We start from the raw sequence: 15,949 nt of genomic DNA, 5'->3' as shown, positions 1-15,949 counted from the left end.
TCTCGAGGCCGCCTCCAGCCTGACCCGCATCCCTGCCAAGAGATGCTTGCCCAAGCCCTGGTCCTCCACAGTGAGGAACTGCATCAGCCCTTGGGGCAAACTTGTCCGCGCCTCGCTCTGTTCTTGGCACACGCTAGCCTAGGTTTGAATGTCCTTCCTGCGTGTGAAGTTCGCAGAAGGTACTGAAATAAAACGCCTGCAATGCTGGAAAGGAACGGCTTAGAGATGGAGGAATTCACAGCTGTAGGAGCAATCTGCCCTGGCACTGCCGGCGCTGCGCACTGCCGCCTGGGGACACCCCCGCCAGGGCCGCCTGCGGTTGCCCGCCATTGCCTGCCAACGGCCTGCGTGCCGGTTACATGACCCCTCGCTGCTGCCCGCCCGCCCCTGTTGCCTGGCAGCAGCGCGGCCTGCGGGTCACCTGGCCTCCCGGCGCTCCGTGCCCGCCCCCGGGGTTCCCCAACAACCACGGCCCTTGGCCCCAGGGTGCCGCCCCGGGCCCGTGGGGGCGATGTCGAGCTGGGCCGGCAGCTGCCTGGTGGCCCCGGCTGACGGTTCCTGCGGCCCCGGGCGATGTGGCAGCCGGGCTCCCTGGCAGCTCCCGGCTCTGGCCCTGGCGCCAAACTGCAGTGCTCGCCGCTCCTCTCACAGGAGAGTCCAAGCGGCGGCCGGGCGACACTCATTACGCCAGCAACCGCCACATAGTCTGGTATGTCTGGTGTGTGATCAAACTTAATGCTTCATTCATGTGTTAAAAGAAAAAAAAAATCAGAATCAAGGTTACAACCAATAACAAGACAGTGCTCACCAACAGCGTGAGCCCAGGATGTCAACATCCGTTGCAGCCCACGGGCAGCTTTTGGTGACGAGCCTTTAGCGATATCACACCCACGATGTTCAGCAAGGCTGCTTTCCACTTTTGCTAACTGAATCCGTTCATTGCTATCAGCTATCATCATTCCTTCACTTTCTTCTAAGCAAATTCTACTTTCAGACGGGGGTTGAGTCACCTCGGTGCTTTATTTGAGAAAGTTATCAAGCTGATGATGCAAGGAAACCCTGACTGTTACAGAGGTCTGTTACTGATGGTGCAAAAACAAGCCATCTTGTTCAGTCAGATGAGAGGTTAAAAGGTAAGTCGGCGTGGCGATTTGGTCGAAAAACGTATGTTGCCCCTCATGTCTGTAGTACCTATTTCACTCTACTGGAAAAACCACGCGCAGCTTCCATCTGATGGTGTGTTACATACCGTTACATTTGGACTAACTGTGTGGTGTAACGCGAGTGAGTGACACACTACAGTATCATACAGCGAGTAACACTAGGGAGTGCTAGCGAGGGTAACTATTGCCTGCTATCAGTCCTTGACCTCATGCCATTACAGCTGATACTGCTCCGGAAACCCGAGTTTTAAAGACGGGTTGCAGCTGATCCTCAATACCCATGTTGTCCCATGGACAGAACCAGTCAGAGACGGCCTTTGGGGGCTCTGCCAGTTATCAGTGTTCCCACGCTGAGAAGGTGACACCACATTTCCCCGCAAGGGAAGACACTCAGGTCTCAGACGGAACTCAAGCCTCACTTAGGGTTAACTTGCTCCCAGTAGAGTCCACAGCATCCCGTACTCCTTTCCCTTTGCAAACGAGCAGAGACGCCCAGATTGAGCCCTGAGCTGCCTGTTTGACCACCGCCTCATCTCCAGGACGTTGAGGGGGATCCGCTTGCATTTCAACAGGAATTCATGCAGCTACTGACAGGAATCCCTTCTCCATGGCACTTGCCATGGGGGCTTGTTGCTTCTGTAGCCGACTAGCAGCTTCCCAGACATGGGATCCCTCTCTTGGAAGGACTAATGGAGTCGCTGTGGTGTAGCTCTTGTTTGTGTAGCCCATTCACTGCTCTGAGGTCGTTAGAGCAGGTAGAAAGCCCACGGAGCTGCACTTGAAGCACACCAAGTTTGCAGCTGGTTATTCTCAAACTGTGACCCAGTATCAGGTTGCATCTCTCTGGGCCAGGGAAAAGTAGCAAACCACCAGTTCAAACCAGCACTGGTTGCTGGACCAGGCGCAGCTCAGGTGGGAAGCACGTTCCCTCTACCACTAATTATTTCTACTCCTGTAACGATGCATTGCCAGCCTTCAGCTTTTTGCAGGAGGCCAGAGGGGAGCCTAAAGCCAAGGCCACCCTCCAGTCCCCTGTGTGTCGAGACAAAATCAGCCTTCTTTGCAACAACTGTGCTCAGTCACCCTCTGTGTTCTTCTCTGAACCCGCTTCCCTTCTGGGCAGTTATGGGTCGATCACAATCAAATAAGCAGACTGAGTTAAATCTCCTGCAATGTGTACTAAGTTACCACACTGGGAAGCACGTAGGGGCCTTTGTCAAACCCCTACAGCTATGGCAGGAGGCATCTAGGCTTAAACACAGTCCAACAGAAAACTCAAAGACCACAAGCTCAAGAGGTTGAAAAAGAAGGACCGCTTTTATCCAGTTTTCTTGGACCACACACAGACATCTTTTTCCTGTTCTAACTGTGCCAACAGCCCCTTACTTATATTAGTGGAGAGCATCGTTCATACGCTGTAGGGTGCGTTTCCGCCTGAATCAGCCCAGGCTGCTCGTTAGCTCTCCTGCACGGCCACGGGCTGCACGGCAAAATCTCCCCTTGAGCAGGGACGCCTCTCAAGGTTACTCCTAGAGGCTGAGAGATCCCTTACCCGCAGCAAGTCCTCTGTAAGCAACTAATAGCGTGCTGAAACTTTGCTAAGTTGCATCTCTGCTTGACTGCACATAATCCTTTAGACATAGCCCCCTGACCAGGTCTGTGACTAAGGAGGGATGCAGCCGCCCCCAGACACCTCTGGGAAGGACTTTAGAAAGCAAGAGGGTCCGCTCCGAGCCTCATCACCCCACGGGAGGGCCTCCCGGACACGTTGGCCTAAGCCTGCCGTGCCTCCAGGAAATGCCCGAGCAAACCTTGCCGTCAGCACTGTTTTCTCTCAATAAAACCTATTGCTGCTTTTCTCTGGGGAGCGAAGGGCAGCACTGACCCGTGACTGCAGCCCCCTCCTACCCCATAACCGCCTGCCGCCCCAGAGCCCCCTCTTGCCCCTTTGCCCCCTTCCCGCCCCAGAGCCCCCGGCAGCCCCACAGGCCCTCAGCGCAGCTCCCGGGGCAGGAACCCGCGCCGGCAGCCGCCGCACGCTCGGCGTGCCCAGGCACTTCCCTCCCCCGCCCCTCTCGCACGCAAGCGCACGGAGGCCCTGTGGAGCCCGGTCCCCCTCGCCGCCAGGGGGCGCCCGCGCCAGGCCGCGCGCCCGCGCTGCCTCTCAACGCGGCCTCCTGGGAAGGGGCAGGGGGCTCCGGAAGGGCCGGCCCCACCGCCCTGAGTGGCGGCCGTCTCAACCACTCACGGCAGCGGGCAGTGAGTTCCCTCACCAGCGAACACCACGGCGCGGCACGCGCAAGCTTCCTATTGGCCGCGGCGCCGCGGGACCCGCGGCGAAGGGGCGGGACGCCGCCGCGCGCGGGGCCGATGGCGGAGCGGGGCGGCTAGGGTGCGCCGCGGGCAGCGGGCTGGGCCGGGCCGGGCCGCGGCTCGGCGCTGCGCGGCCCCCGGGCGCCCCCGTGATGGCCCTGCCCCCGCCCCGGTGCCGCGGCCCGCGGCGCTGAGCGGCCGCGCCCTGCCCGCCCCGGCCGCCGCCGCCATGGCCGGGGCCATCGCGTCCCGCATGAGCTTCAGCTCGCTGAAGAGGAAGCAGCCCAAGACCTTCACGGTGCGCGTTGTCACCATGGACGCCGAGATGGAGTTCAGCTGCGAGGTACCGGCCCCGCCGCCGCCGCCCCGGGGCCCCGCCGCCGCCCGCCAGGCCGGGGCCACGGCGCCCCCGGGGCGGGGGCCAGCGCCGGGCGGGGTCGCCCTGCCCGTTTGCGGGTCTTTGCTCCCTCTCGTTGCCCCCCGGGGTCGTTAGCCCGCTGCCCCCGCTAGCCTGCGCGCCGCCTCTCGCCGCTCGCTCTCGGGGCCGTGGGCCGCAGCAGGGCCCCGGCGCCGCCGGAGCCTCCCGGCGCCTCGAGCGCGGAGCGGCGGCCCCACCGGCAGCGGCGCGGCTCCCGGCGCCGGCGCAGCCTCGGCTTTGGGGCCGCAGCGCCTGAGCTGTGCGGCGCCCCAGCCGCTCCGAGGGAGCCGCAGGCTGCGGCTCGCCGCCGGCCAGCGGGATCCCGCCCCGCCGGCCCTCTCGCGCCGGCGCCGGCGGCTGCGCTTTGGCCTTTCTCCGGCGCCAGGGAGCAGCAGCAGGCGCAAGCTGAGCCGTGGGCCGCCAGGAAGAGCGGCAAGCGGCTGCGCGGTGCCCCGCGCCGCCGCCTTTGCTGAGCAGAGGGGGAAGCAAGCCCCTGCGCCTGGGTGCTTTCACGTTTGCCGTGTCTTACGTTCCTGCTGAGAGCAGACGTGGAAAGTGCAAGCGCACAAAGAAAGCGTGTTAGGGAGGTGGGAGAGAAGGAAAGGGGATCGTTAGTACCTCGAGTTTTGCTTTGCTGCTGGCTGCTGAGCAGCCCTTGTGAGGAGACTAGGGCTCGAGTTATGTTGTGTGCCAAGGCATAAATCGAGAAGGATTCCACTCAAAAGTTGGTTTCCAGGAGGGTTTTCAAACGCTGCCTGACTGCCGAGGTCCATCGGCTGGAAGAAATGTGTTTGAGAAGGCACAGGATGCTGTTCCGCTACTCACTTCTCTTCTCTTCTGCTTTTCTCTTTCTTTGGTCCTTCCTTTTCCTGGCCCTTGATGATTCTTTGGCGCGCTTCCCTTGGGGGCTGATGCCAGCCCCCAGGAGCCTCACTTGTAATTGCTGTTTTCACGCGATCAGCCAGGCCTCTAGATTAGGCACGGAAAGGCACCGAGATGAAAACGTAAACTAGTATTTGTCCTTGTGGTCTTTGTTGCTGAGGAGATGTGTCTGCGGAGCTTGCTGTCGTTCCCAGGGATCAAGGGTTTATTTTCAGCCACGGCGGTGTGAGGTTCCCACTGTCGCGCTGCCGCGAGAGGTGAAGTGTCCTAGCTCGCTTCTCCCCTGCTTCCCCGAGGCTGCCAAAGATAAGGACAAGGCAACGCTGCTTTAGTAGTGGTGCGGCCGCTCGTCATTTCTCGTGGGGCTCCAAGAATTTGTGATGTGGGGACGCAGTGCGCTCGAGTCAAGTCTGGCGGTGTGACTCGTGCCTCTGAAGAGGGCTCGTCGGCAGGTTCTGCTCCAAACGGTCGTCGCTGCCAAGTGGCTTCCCTGCACCCGGGAAGGAGCTGCGAGGCTGCAGGAGGGATCCTACCCCGCTGCTGCGGGGAAGAGGGTGGCCAGATGTCGTCTTTGAGCACAGTGGAGCACGCGAGCTGGGGAAAACCTGAGCAAAGCAGGGAGGTCACAGGGCTGGTTCACACCGCGCGTGGCGCAGGAGCGGTGGGAGCCTTAGTCAGGCAGAGAGGGAGCTCGCTCGGTCCTTGGTGGCCCCGTCTGAACGCGCCGAGGGGGAGTCGGGCGTTGCTAGCGCTGCTCTCCGCTTGCAGAGGAGCCGACCTCTCCCGGGGAGCCCGTTTGGGAGGAGGATATAGGGAACGGCTGCCGCTTCCGGCTGCTCCTCCGCGTGCTTGTCCCTGTCCATGCTGCCGCTTTGCAGCCGCCTCCCGGCGCCGCTGTGGGATGGAGGTAGCAGGCAACGAGGGTCTGGCGGTTCCTCTGCAGGGCTGTGAGTCCCTCGGAGTAGGAGCTGCACCTTTGGGTGGCCTCCGGCTGCAGGCCCCATGATCAACACAGCACGCTGCCCGCATCCTCCTGGTGCTGGGGCTGCCACCCCTCGGTGAGGAGAGGCCGTAGTACGAGCAGAGCTGCCCGAGAAAGCTTCCCAAAAGGCGCTGGGAGCAGATGTTCTCCTGCGATGGACGCAGCAGTGATGTGCTGGGTGCTGCCCAAGGAGCGACTCGGGAAGTTATTACTCGTGTCAGTAGGCCAAATCGGAGCTTACTGGAGCGTGGTGGTACTTGAATCACGAGGGTTTTGATACTGCTGCGAGGTGCCGTTGCCGAGAGTTTCCTCTGCGGCTGCTGCTTTCTGGCGGTACCTGCTGTCGTCACTCGTGGTTGTCCCAATGAAAACAAGCTGGTCAGCCCCAGGTCTGCACAACTCGGTGTGCTGGCGCCCCTTCCAGACGAGGTGGTCTGCTGTCCATCCTCCCTGGCATGGCTTAGCCCCATGGCATTCTGGATCTTTTGAGGCTTTTTTCCATGCTCTTCCTCTGGCAGGATCTCGTTCGCGTAGGAGCTGCTGTGGTCAAGTTTTCTGCTCCGATGTGCTGAGGTGCAGGCTTTTCCCTGGGACCCGAGGTAGCTGGCTGATGGGAGAGCCCTGGTCTCATTCTCGGGTGTGTCTTTGCCCCTTCCTTGTTGCAGCGGCTGCGGCTGGGCCGTAGCGCTCTCTGTTTGGGGTGGTAGCGCTTTTCCCCAAGGCTGTTGCTCTGTAGCCATCTTCATAGCACTGATGCGAACCTGGAGTTCCTGTGTAAGAGCAGGTGCCAGAAATGGGGGTGGTTTTGACCTCACTCTGGTCCCTGCCCCAAAACTGAAAGGCACAGGAAGCAAACAGGGAATGAGGCAGCTTCCCTCGGCTCTGTGAATACTCGGGAGGGCTTGTGTAGAGGTTCCTCCATCCCTGGTTGAGCGCTTTGCAGCTTCTCACTGCTGTTAGTAACAACAGTGACCTCTTTGGAGGCTGCAGAGCTTCTGCAAGCTGGCAGAAGGCTGGAGTGGAAAAGGCAAATCTGTGGGCAGTAGCGGCTACACAAAAAAGCTGCGAGAAGGAATCCCCTCGGCTACAAAGGGATCTTCAGTAAATGGTCGGGATACCAGCTGGCAAGGTGGCGTTTGTGTTCCTCGTGTACCCCTACCCTGCTTCCGTCTCACTTGGCTGGAAGTGCTTGGGAGTTTGTGCCGTTTGGTTGCTCCCGACGTGGGTTTCTTTTAAAAACCAACCAACCAACCAACCAGGAAAGTGGTAGGCTTTCTCATCCGACTTCATATTTGGAGGTTCCAAAATGCTGCCGGTCCCCTGACTCGGTGCTTAGTGCCAAGGAAGCATGTTCACGCAAAGGGGGAGGCGAGAAGACGTTTGAGACGGAAACATGTCTTTCTCTTCTGGTATTGACTGCAGTTTTGAGCAACATTTACAATTACTCCTTATGATGCCCTTTCATACCTTTTTTGTACAGCTAGTGTCTTTCAGCTGGGCGGGTTTCCAGGCTGGAAGCCCTGGAGCAGGGAAGCGGCTCTGGGAACGATCTGCTGGCAGCTTGGAGGCGGCACTTTTGGGAAAATCAAGCAGGCGAGCACCTGAGAGCGCACAAGGTTTTGCTTTGAGTCATTCAAGGATAAACTTGCAAATCGTTGGGGCAAGCCTGAACTTTTTTTTCCCCACGTTGCCCAGCGTCGTGGACTCCAGGTGGTTCGGCTTTCCGTGGCGGCAAGCTCCCGACAGGTGACGGATTGTCGGGGGGAGTCTCGCCTGCCATGAGATGCCCCCTGCGTCTGGCTCCGTGCAGAGTGCCCGCAGTAATCCTCCGCACGGAGGTGCCTTCCGTAGCCTCTGCGGCAGCAGCGCAGGGGCACTGCGGTGGGACCTGAGCGTGCCTTTAGCCTCGTCTTGAGAGAGAAGATGGGAGGCCCCTGGAGGGGCAAGGTCCTTCTCGACGCTTCTTGGAGCTTCTTCCACTGCATCACGTCGCTACGTTCCTGCTTAAATTGCGCAGCCCTGCCCTGAGTACTGGAAACGATGCTCTGGGCCATCCCTGGCTCCCTTCCCTGCACCACTCGCTTCAGTGTCCGCCTCAGGTACTGCAGCTTGTCCTCCCTTGTACCCACCACGCTCCATCTCGGGCAGCCACCAAGAAATGTGCTCGGCCACACCACCTGCCGAGTTACACCTGGCTGCATTTCCGGCCTCCTTTGTGATTAACAGAATGAGATTTTAATTAAAAGCTCGTTATGGAGGTGTTGTGGAGCATTAGTAAACAAACCCAAATTTCTGAGTCCCATCTTGTGGCTCAGTAAGTGGCAGTTGGAAGCATTTGGCATCTGTTTATCTGAGCAAATGAAAGGAGAGTGATTGTTGGATTGGCTGTATGCTCTCGGTGGGCTTTAAATCCAAATAAGTGGGGGTCTCTCATGCTGCTGTTACCCTTCAGAAGGGTAAATACAGCCTGCAGTCTTGGGTTTGCCGTGTTTTGAGCTGCAGCCTGTTGTTTGGGCATCCTCTGAGGGGACGAGGAGCAGGTATCGCCTGCTGTTTGGCTTTTTCTCCCTCGGGTGCTCGTCAGAGACGCGTGCGGCTTGGCTTCTGGTCTCAGCTCGGCCACCTCCTTTCTGCCCTCCCCGTCTCTGTGCAGAGAGGCCGTGTCTTCCTGTTAAAGCTTGCTTCTTCCATAAGGCTTCTGAAAGGAAACACGTAAGGGTTTGGCGCAGCTTCCCAGGACTCCGTCTCCCTTTTCCGTTCGCTCTTTAATGTCATCCAAACAGCGCCTGTGTTCTCTTTATTTCACACGAAGCATCAAATTAGCGCTTCAGTTTAGTAAAATGATCTGGTCAGCTGAAGAGCTGTTTCCAGCACTCCTTAAGGTGTTTGACTGCGCTTTCTTACAGAGGTTCACCGTCCCTTCAGGGTTGTGCTTTAGAGAGGACAGTCGCACGCTCTTGCGTCTCGGCGCCCCTTCTTTCTAGTGCCTGGCTTCCCGGTGCGTCGCCCTCGGCACCCGCAGGTGGTCGGATAACCTGCTGAGGAATCGCGCGTGCCCTGCACTTAGCAGGGAGCAGAAATTCCCGCGCTGCAAAACAGCTGCCCGGTGGCCCTTCCCGTCTTTGTAAAGCAGCGTGTTCACGGTCTTGCAAAACACATCAGACATCCGGGGTCGAGACCAAGCTCAGTCTTGGGGAGTTAGTTGGGAAAAGACAGAACTGCAGCAGCGGCAGCTGGACGCGGACGTGGGAGCGCTGCAGGCGACCTGGCCCCCTTGGGTGGGGGGGCAGCAAAACTGCCACGGCCACGTGTCACGTTAAGGGGATTTTTTTTCCTGTAGCTTTGACTTGAGAGACAGGGCTTTATTATAGCATTGTGGCAATTGTGGCAGCACCCGGCCGCTTGCGGGCTCTTTTCTGCGCAGCCTCAGGCAACGGGTCTGTGCGCCTTGCCGTGCGCACCGGGCGCTCTTGTGTGTTTTGTCACCAGAAATGTGACAGTTAATGAGACGCGGCGCGTGAAATAGGGAGAAGGTGGTCTGAGGGCATGAGGGGCTATAAAGCAGTCGGAGTCGAGCTTCAACGCTGCGTAGTCGGGAGTTTTCAGTGTGCATTTCCACGATAGCACATGGGTGCCAAGACAGAGCAGGAGTACGCAATCTAAAGCAGAAGCAATCAGTTAAAATACTTCTGTGCCCCCATTGAAATCGCAGGGCGACTGCACAACGCTTGTGCTTTTGCGCTCGCTGCGGGACTTCTCGGCTGCCCGCAGACTTGCTTTTTGAGAGGAAATCGTGGACTTGGGTTAGTGCAGTGTGATGAAGGAGGATTAGAGGTTGGAGAGCTGCAGGAAATGGCCCCCAGGGCGGCTTTGCTTGTAGGCTGCAGCTGGCAGGTGTTACGGAGCCCTAGTGCGGGGTTTGTGGCCCCGAGGCAGTATGTGGGGGTTTTATGGGATCCCTGGGGCAGGTTGTGGGGTGCTAAGGGGGCCTTGAGGCATGGTGTGGGGCTTTTACATGGCCCTGCATCAGGTGTGGGGTGTTATGGGAGCCCAGAGGCTGGTTCTGGTCTTTGTTGGGAGCTCTTAGGAAGGCGGGGGCGGGGGGTGGTGTTATGGATGCTTGTCAGGGTTTGAGGATTTTATGGGGCCCCACGTTCTGGAGGAGGCACCGGGCTGCCACAACACTGCTGGAGCCACCCAGAGCCCCATGTGGTGTGTAGGTGCCTGGGGAGATGCAAGAGGCGATGTGGGACCTAGCACCACGTGTGGATTTGGGAAGTGCTGTGGCTCAGGGGCAGCTGTACCGGGGGGGCAGGGCTCGGGGGGGCTCTGTGGGGGTTCGGACAGGCCGTCCCTGGGGTCCCGAGGAGCACCAAAAGGTGCAGAGAGGGGCCTGAGGTGCACTGCAAAACGTGCACGGAGGCTCCTGGGATAGCCCAAAAGGTGCACGGAGGGGCCTCATGTGTGCAGCAAGGTTCACCGAGAGCCCTGGGGTGCACCCAAAGGCGCACGGATGTGTGCTGCTGGGACTGCAGGGTGAATCATGCTCCTTCAGATGCCCCAGGGGTGGTGGGCAGGGGCCTGGCTTGCTTGCTTGCCCCACAAAGCATGTGCACCCCCACGCTCTCCGGCATCTCCTGCCCTCCAGCTGCATCTGCCTTGTCTCCACAGCCAAAGTTGGGCATTAGCGCTCCTCCCCACCCGCTTGCCTCGCAGCCCCGTCTCACCCAGCCTTCCAAGTAAACACAAGAAAAAGCCTCTTTTTAATATGGGCATGGGCAGAGCCAGGCGCCTTGGGGTGTCTTCATCCTTGTGCAAGCCCAGGGGGACACAGCCCAGAGGCACCTGCTTTGATGAAGGTGCCCCGCACAGGGGCTGGACTGGCAACCGGGCAGTGCTGAATCTGGGGATGCTCAGGCCGTGCCGTTGCCTGGGCCTGGGTGCCAGTGCTGCCAGGCTCTCCGGAGGCGGGCACACAGGGATCGGGAGATGCAGCCTGACAAGGGTGCTCTCCTGGGCGCTTGGAGGATGAAGATGGTCTGCATAGCCAGGCAGCGCACCGTAGGGCTGCTGTCATTTTCCAAGCGCTGGAGGACTGCAAAGGGAGGAAAGAGAGTGGCCATCAAGCCCGGTATCAGCAGAGACCCCGGGCTGCTCCTCCAGAGAGAGGACCGGGGAAGAGCAGGGCACAAGGGGATCTATCCATGCTCAGCAATACCCCAAATACCCCCAGTACCCCCAAAAGTCCCTCCAGGAACTCATGTGAGAGCCCTGCAGCCTGGCGCAAGCCATGGGCGCTCTCGGCCTGGCCAAGAGCACCAGCCCTCAAAAGCTCCAGGAATCCCCTCTGTCCCCAGGCCCGGCCTCCTCCCGCCAGCCCCGGCCACCTCCCCGCGCGCTACGCACGGCTGCACATCTCCTCCAGCTTCTGCCCGTGCCAGTCCAGGAGCCGCCCAGCGAGCCCTAGGCACACGTGGCCCGTCACAAGGCAAGGCCTGAGCCAGGGGAAGAGGGACCTGGGGCTGGGGGGAGGCACCTGGCCACTGGGGAGAGGGACCTGGGCTTTGGCACAGGGACGTGGCACTGGAGAGAGGGACGGAGGGGCTAGGGAGAGGGACGGAGGCATTGCAGAGAAGGACCTGGGGACTGGCAGGAGGCTCCCAGGGGCTGGGGAGAGGGACGTGGGCACTTGGGAGGGGACAGGGGCTGGGGAGAAAGAGTTGGGGGCTGGGGAGAGGGTCCCAGACGTTGAGGAGAGGGAGTTGGGCGCTTGGGAGAGGGAGAAGGAGCTGGGGGTGGGGGAGAGGGACGTGGGAGGTTGGGAGAGGGTTGTGGGTGTCTGCGGGGGTCTCACCGATGAAGCGCACGGCTTGCTCACGCAGGGGAGCCCGGGGGTCCTCCAGGTAGCGGCAGCTGTGGCTCACGTACTCCCTGGCTACTGGCCTGGCCTTCTGCAGCTGCAGGCACCCCCGGTACAGGTGTTGGCACTGCCGGGCCTGTTGCCCTCCCTGGGACAACCCTTCCCCTCCCTAGGACAGGCATTGGCAACGCTGGGCCTGTCCCTCCTTCCAGGACAGGGACCAGCGCCTCTGGGACAGTGGCTGGCACCCTCAGGAAAGAGGCTGCCACTGCTGGGACAGGGGCTGGCACCAGCGGGACAGCGCTGGCTCTACCAGGAGCTCTGCTGGCACCACTGGGACGGGAGCCAGCACCGCCAGCACAGGCCTGCCACTGCCGGGGCCTCCTCACCAGGCACTCGCCAATGCGCCAGGTCTGCACCGTCTCAGCCAGCTTCCGGAGCTGCTTCCAGCCAAGCAGCTTTGCAGCGTCCATGAGGGCTGCCCGGGCGGCCTGAGGAGGAGCAGGGAGACGGGCGATGGCACCGCAGCCAGGCCAGGTCTCCCCCACGGCTGCTGCCGTGCCCAGGGTGCCCACCGCGGTGGCCGCACGCCACGCCACGGCGCCCTGTACCTGTGCCGCGCCGACATCGGGGTCGCTGAGGTGGAGGAAGAGGCGCAGCAGTCCCTGGCGCGCCAGCTGCTTCATCTGCCGCCTCTCGCGGCCGACGGCTCGGCTCAGCAGCTCCCCGAAGTGCACCAGGGCCAGCTCCCGCACGGCACTGGTCTCCTGCCATGGCAAACAGCAACCTCTGCAGCGGTGCTGGGGGCAACGAGAAGGGGCCCCGTGCCGCTTCCCTGCCCCCATCCTCACGTTGGGGAAGAAGGACGGGAGGTCGCGGGCCAGCAGCACAGCCAGCTGGCCGGTCTGCCGCGGCTCGGCATGCCGCAGCACATTGCGCAGCACCGCCAGCGCCTTGGCGTTCATCTGCCCGTCAGCGTCATGCAGCCGCTCCATCACGGCTGGGATCAGCTCCTGCATCTTCTGAGCCTGCAGGCAGATGGGCAGCATTTGCCTCAGAATGCTGCCAGTGCAAATGCTGCGGACACGGGCGCCGGCAGCGGGTCCTTGCTCACCGTGGCGGCATTCTGGGAGAGGGAGAGGAGGCCGCGGAGCGCCAGCCAGCGCATGAGCCGCTGCTCGCTGTCCAGCCGCGCGTGGCAGAGGTGCAGCGCCACCTCGTCGACCGCCGCACCCAGATTAGAGCTCTGCAGCAGCTGCAACGGCAAGTGGCCACGTTGGCACGCGGCCTGGTTGCCACCCCCAGGACTGGGAGCCCGGCACGTGGTATGGCATCCCAGCTGCCCCCTCACGCTCGGCCCCAGTCCCACCAGAGGCCCTTCAGCCCCAGCCCCTTGTCCTTGTCCTCATCCTCATCGCCTGGCCCTTGCTGTGGCCCCACGTGCCCAGCTTTGGCCGCTGCCCCTCATCTCCAGCCCAGTCTGCACTCCCTCATCCTTGTCTGCTCCTCCATGGCCCCTCCACCCCAGCCCTGTGCCCCCATGCTCAGGTCCCCATCCCCTCAGCCTCTCCCCATCTGCAGCCCTCTGGCCTCTCTGTAGACGACGTGAGGTGCAGGGGGCCAGCACAGAGGCTGCTTGAAACACAGGGGACAGCTGGGGACTAACGGAGGCATTGGCAGAGCCCAAACTCTGCCGCCACCAGCCCGCCCCTTCCCACTCATGCCAGCAGCCTGCATCCTGCCTCAATGAGGAAGGTCATGGAGGGGATCTCCTCGCACATGTCGTTGCCCCTCAGGGCCAGGCTCAAGTGCAGGAAGATGGCAGTGCGCTCCTCCAGGGGGTTCTCCTCCAGGTGCCTGGCAACGGGTGAGAGAGGCACCGTTGCACCCAAGGCGAATGGGCAAACCATGCTGGGACCGCAGGGTGAGATGAGGGGCCAAGGAGGGCTGGGGGGGGCTTACCTGGCCAGCAAGGAAACCCCCGTGACGTTGGTCTCGGGCCGGCTGATCCTGTCCCAGCCACCGCGCTGCTGTACAGCAGTCACCTGGTCCGTGTAGCCAGCGCAGCACAGGAGCACTTGCATGGTTTGCACTGCCGCACTGCCAGGGAGAAGAGCGCTGGTCTACCACCCCATGCTCCCGCACAGGCAGTGGGGCAGGGACCGGGGCAGCAGGCTACCTGACAGGGCAAGGAGGCTTGCCCTCGTGGCTGAAGGCAGCGCTGTCCTTTTGCCCACGCTGAAGGCTAAAGGACATCTGCAACAGGAGGGCCACGTAGATGCGGGGGAAGAGGGCCTTCACTGCCTGCTTGCAGGTGTGCTGCAGGAGGATGATTTTCAATGCCCGGATCGCCTGCAAGGATGCCAAAGATAGCCCTCGCTAGTGCCACGCGTGCATGCGCAAGGAGGCCTCCCTCGCCCGGCGAGCCCGTGGAGCAACTCACAGTCAGCGGGAAGATGCAGGTGAGGCCCTGCACAGAGGTGTCTGGCGTGCAGACGGACCGCTTCTGCAGCACGCAGAGAAGCTCCTGCAGCACCTTCTCAGCAGTCGATGACTGCGACACCATCGCCTCCCAAATGGTCCCGGCAACGCTGCAAAGGACAGCCACAAAGGGTTGGGTCAGTGTCCTTGCATCCCGCTGACCCTTGCCAGACCTGGCTCGGGCGGGGGCTCCAGGAGGCCTGGAGAGTGCACAGCTCCAGCCCCAGGGATGCTGCACTCAGGCTGGCAACGCGGCAGCTGTACCCGTCAACATTCAGCGAGCAGCTCAGCAGGCCAGCGACCACCTCGCTGGGGCAGCGGCACGTCAGGAGGAGAAGGAAGGTCCTGAGGGTCTGGACTGTGGCCTCACTGACGCGTGGCAGGTTCTCGTGGATGTCCTGCACGATCAGCTGCAGCTGCAAGGGACGGGGTGGGGGTGGCACCAGCCTGCTGCCACAGGCGAATGAACCTCTGCCCAGACTCTGACTGCACTGCAGAGCCCTGGGTTTGGCGACCACGGCCAGCGCGCTGCAGGCTTACGTGCTGCGGGTTGGCGGCGCAGTATTCCATCATATCCTCCAGCAGGCGGGTTGTGCCTGGGGTGTCATGGGCACTGCTGTGCTTCGTCCCCTCGATGGCCATGAGGACCACGTCTGTGTGCGGCCCCGTGGCGTGGCTGGGAGCTCTATCCTCCTCCTCGACGCAGGCGCCCACGGAGAAGCCGGGGAGTCCGTCCTCCTCCTCATCCCAGCCCTCCAGGGGCTCGCTGGGGCTTCCAGCCCCATCCTCAATCCAGGCCTCCATGGGGTGGCTGGGAGGACAGGCATCTTCCTCGCTCCGTGCCGATGTGGGGCGGCTGGGGCATCTCTCCGCCATCCCGTGGCCGGAGCCCAGGTGGGATGCGAAGCAGCAGGGAGAAAAGGGTCCTGCACAGGACCGTGGGTCCCTGCCGTGGGGCGACTGAGGGTCCTCTCTGGAGAGATCCCAGCTGTCCTCGTCCCCACTCACTGAGGGGCCGTGAGGCACCAGGTGATGTGATGGGGGTCACAAAGGGCCCTGACATCACCCCTGGGGCAGCTAGAGGGCCTGAGGGGCGGCGGGATGCAGGGTCTGCCATGGGGGAAGCAGCCTGGGGCGAGGAAGAGGATGGAGCCCCCCACAAGCCCAGGGGCATGTGGGGCGAGGAAGGTGTCCCCGTCCATCTACTGCGGAGGGAGGAAGAGGAGTTTGGTCTGCCCTGCTGCCCCATGGCGGTGTAGGCTGATGAAGAGAAGGAAGATGGAGCTGCTGGCCACCCCATGGCAGTGTGGAGCGAGGAAGAGCACGATCCCTGGCTGCTTCATGCTCTCAGCGGGGGTCAGACTAGACAGTCTCCAGAGGCATCTTCCAACCTCAGCGGCTCTCCTTCCTCTTGGCACACTTGCCCGTGGTGTCTTTTAACGGGGAAAACGGCCAAAGAACCTGCCCTGTGAACCTCCCCACGGAGGCAGGCTCTCGAGGCCGCCTCCAGCCTGACCCGCATCCCTGCCAAGAGATGCTTGCCCAAGCCCTGGTCCTCCACAGTGAGGAACTGCATCAGCCCTTGGGGCAAACTTGTCCGCGCCTCGCTCTGTTCTTGGCACACGCTAGCCTAGGTTTGAATGTCCTTCCTGCGTGTGAAGTTCGCAGAAGGTACTGAAATAAAACGCCTGCAATGCTGGAAAGGAACGGCTTAGAGATGGAGGAATTCACAGCTGTAGGAGCAATCTGCCCTGGCACTGCCGGCGCTGCGCACTGCCGCCTGGGGACACCACCGCCAGGGCCGCCTGCGGTTGCCCGCCATTGCCTGCCAACGGCCTGCGTGCCGGTGA

General features: G+C 61.6%; 1 protein-coding gene across 3 annotated transcripts; it reads left to right on the top strand.

Moving 5' to 3' along the window:
• Nucleotides 1-3,639: 3,639 nt before the first annotated feature.
• On the top strand, nt 3,640-15,802 carry LOC134148420 (collagen alpha-1(I) chain-like). 3 transcript variants are annotated; one of them, XM_062590433.1, is made up of 3 exons: nt 3,640-3,819; nt 11,116-11,246; nt 11,792-15,802. In XM_062590433.1, exons 1-3 carry the CDS (start codon nt 3,706-3,708, stop codon nt 12,111-12,113), a joined length of 567 nt encoding a protein of 188 aa, XP_062446417.1. In that variant the 5' UTR covers nt 3,640-3,705; the 3' UTR covers nt 12,114-15,802. The 3 variants fall into 3 exon arrangements, with proteins under 3 accessions (XP_062446417.1, XP_062446418.1, XP_062446416.1); XM_062590434.1 differs by lacking the exons at nt 11,116-11,246; nt 11,792-15,802 and adding an exon at nt 7,239-8,758; XM_062590432.1 differs by lacking the exon at nt 3,640-3,819 and having other exon boundaries at nt 10,092-11,246; nt 11,641-15,802.
• The last annotated feature ends 147 nt before the right edge of the window (nt 15,803-15,949 follow it).

Source organism: Rhea pennata, chromosome 17 (genome assembly GCF_028389875.1).
Source record: "Rhea pennata isolate bPtePen1 chromosome 17, bPtePen1.pri, whole genome shotgun sequence".
NCBI classification, from domain to species: Eukaryota; Metazoa; Chordata; class Aves; order Rheiformes; family Rheidae; genus Rhea; species Rhea pennata.
This window is presented reverse-complemented; position numbering and strand designations above follow the sequence as displayed.

What these genes read in the sequence shown, in the direction of transcription:
- LOC134148420 (XM_062590432.1), top strand. Translation starts at nt 10,748, where the DNA reads ATGCAGCCTGACAAGGGTGCTCTCCTGGGCGCTTGGAGGATGAAGATG. An exon ending in CACACGTGGCCCGTCACAAG is followed by an intron (nt 11,247 to 11,640) that starts GCAAGGCCTGAG and finishes TTGCTCACGCAG; the next exon opens with GGGAGCCCGGGGGTCCTCCA.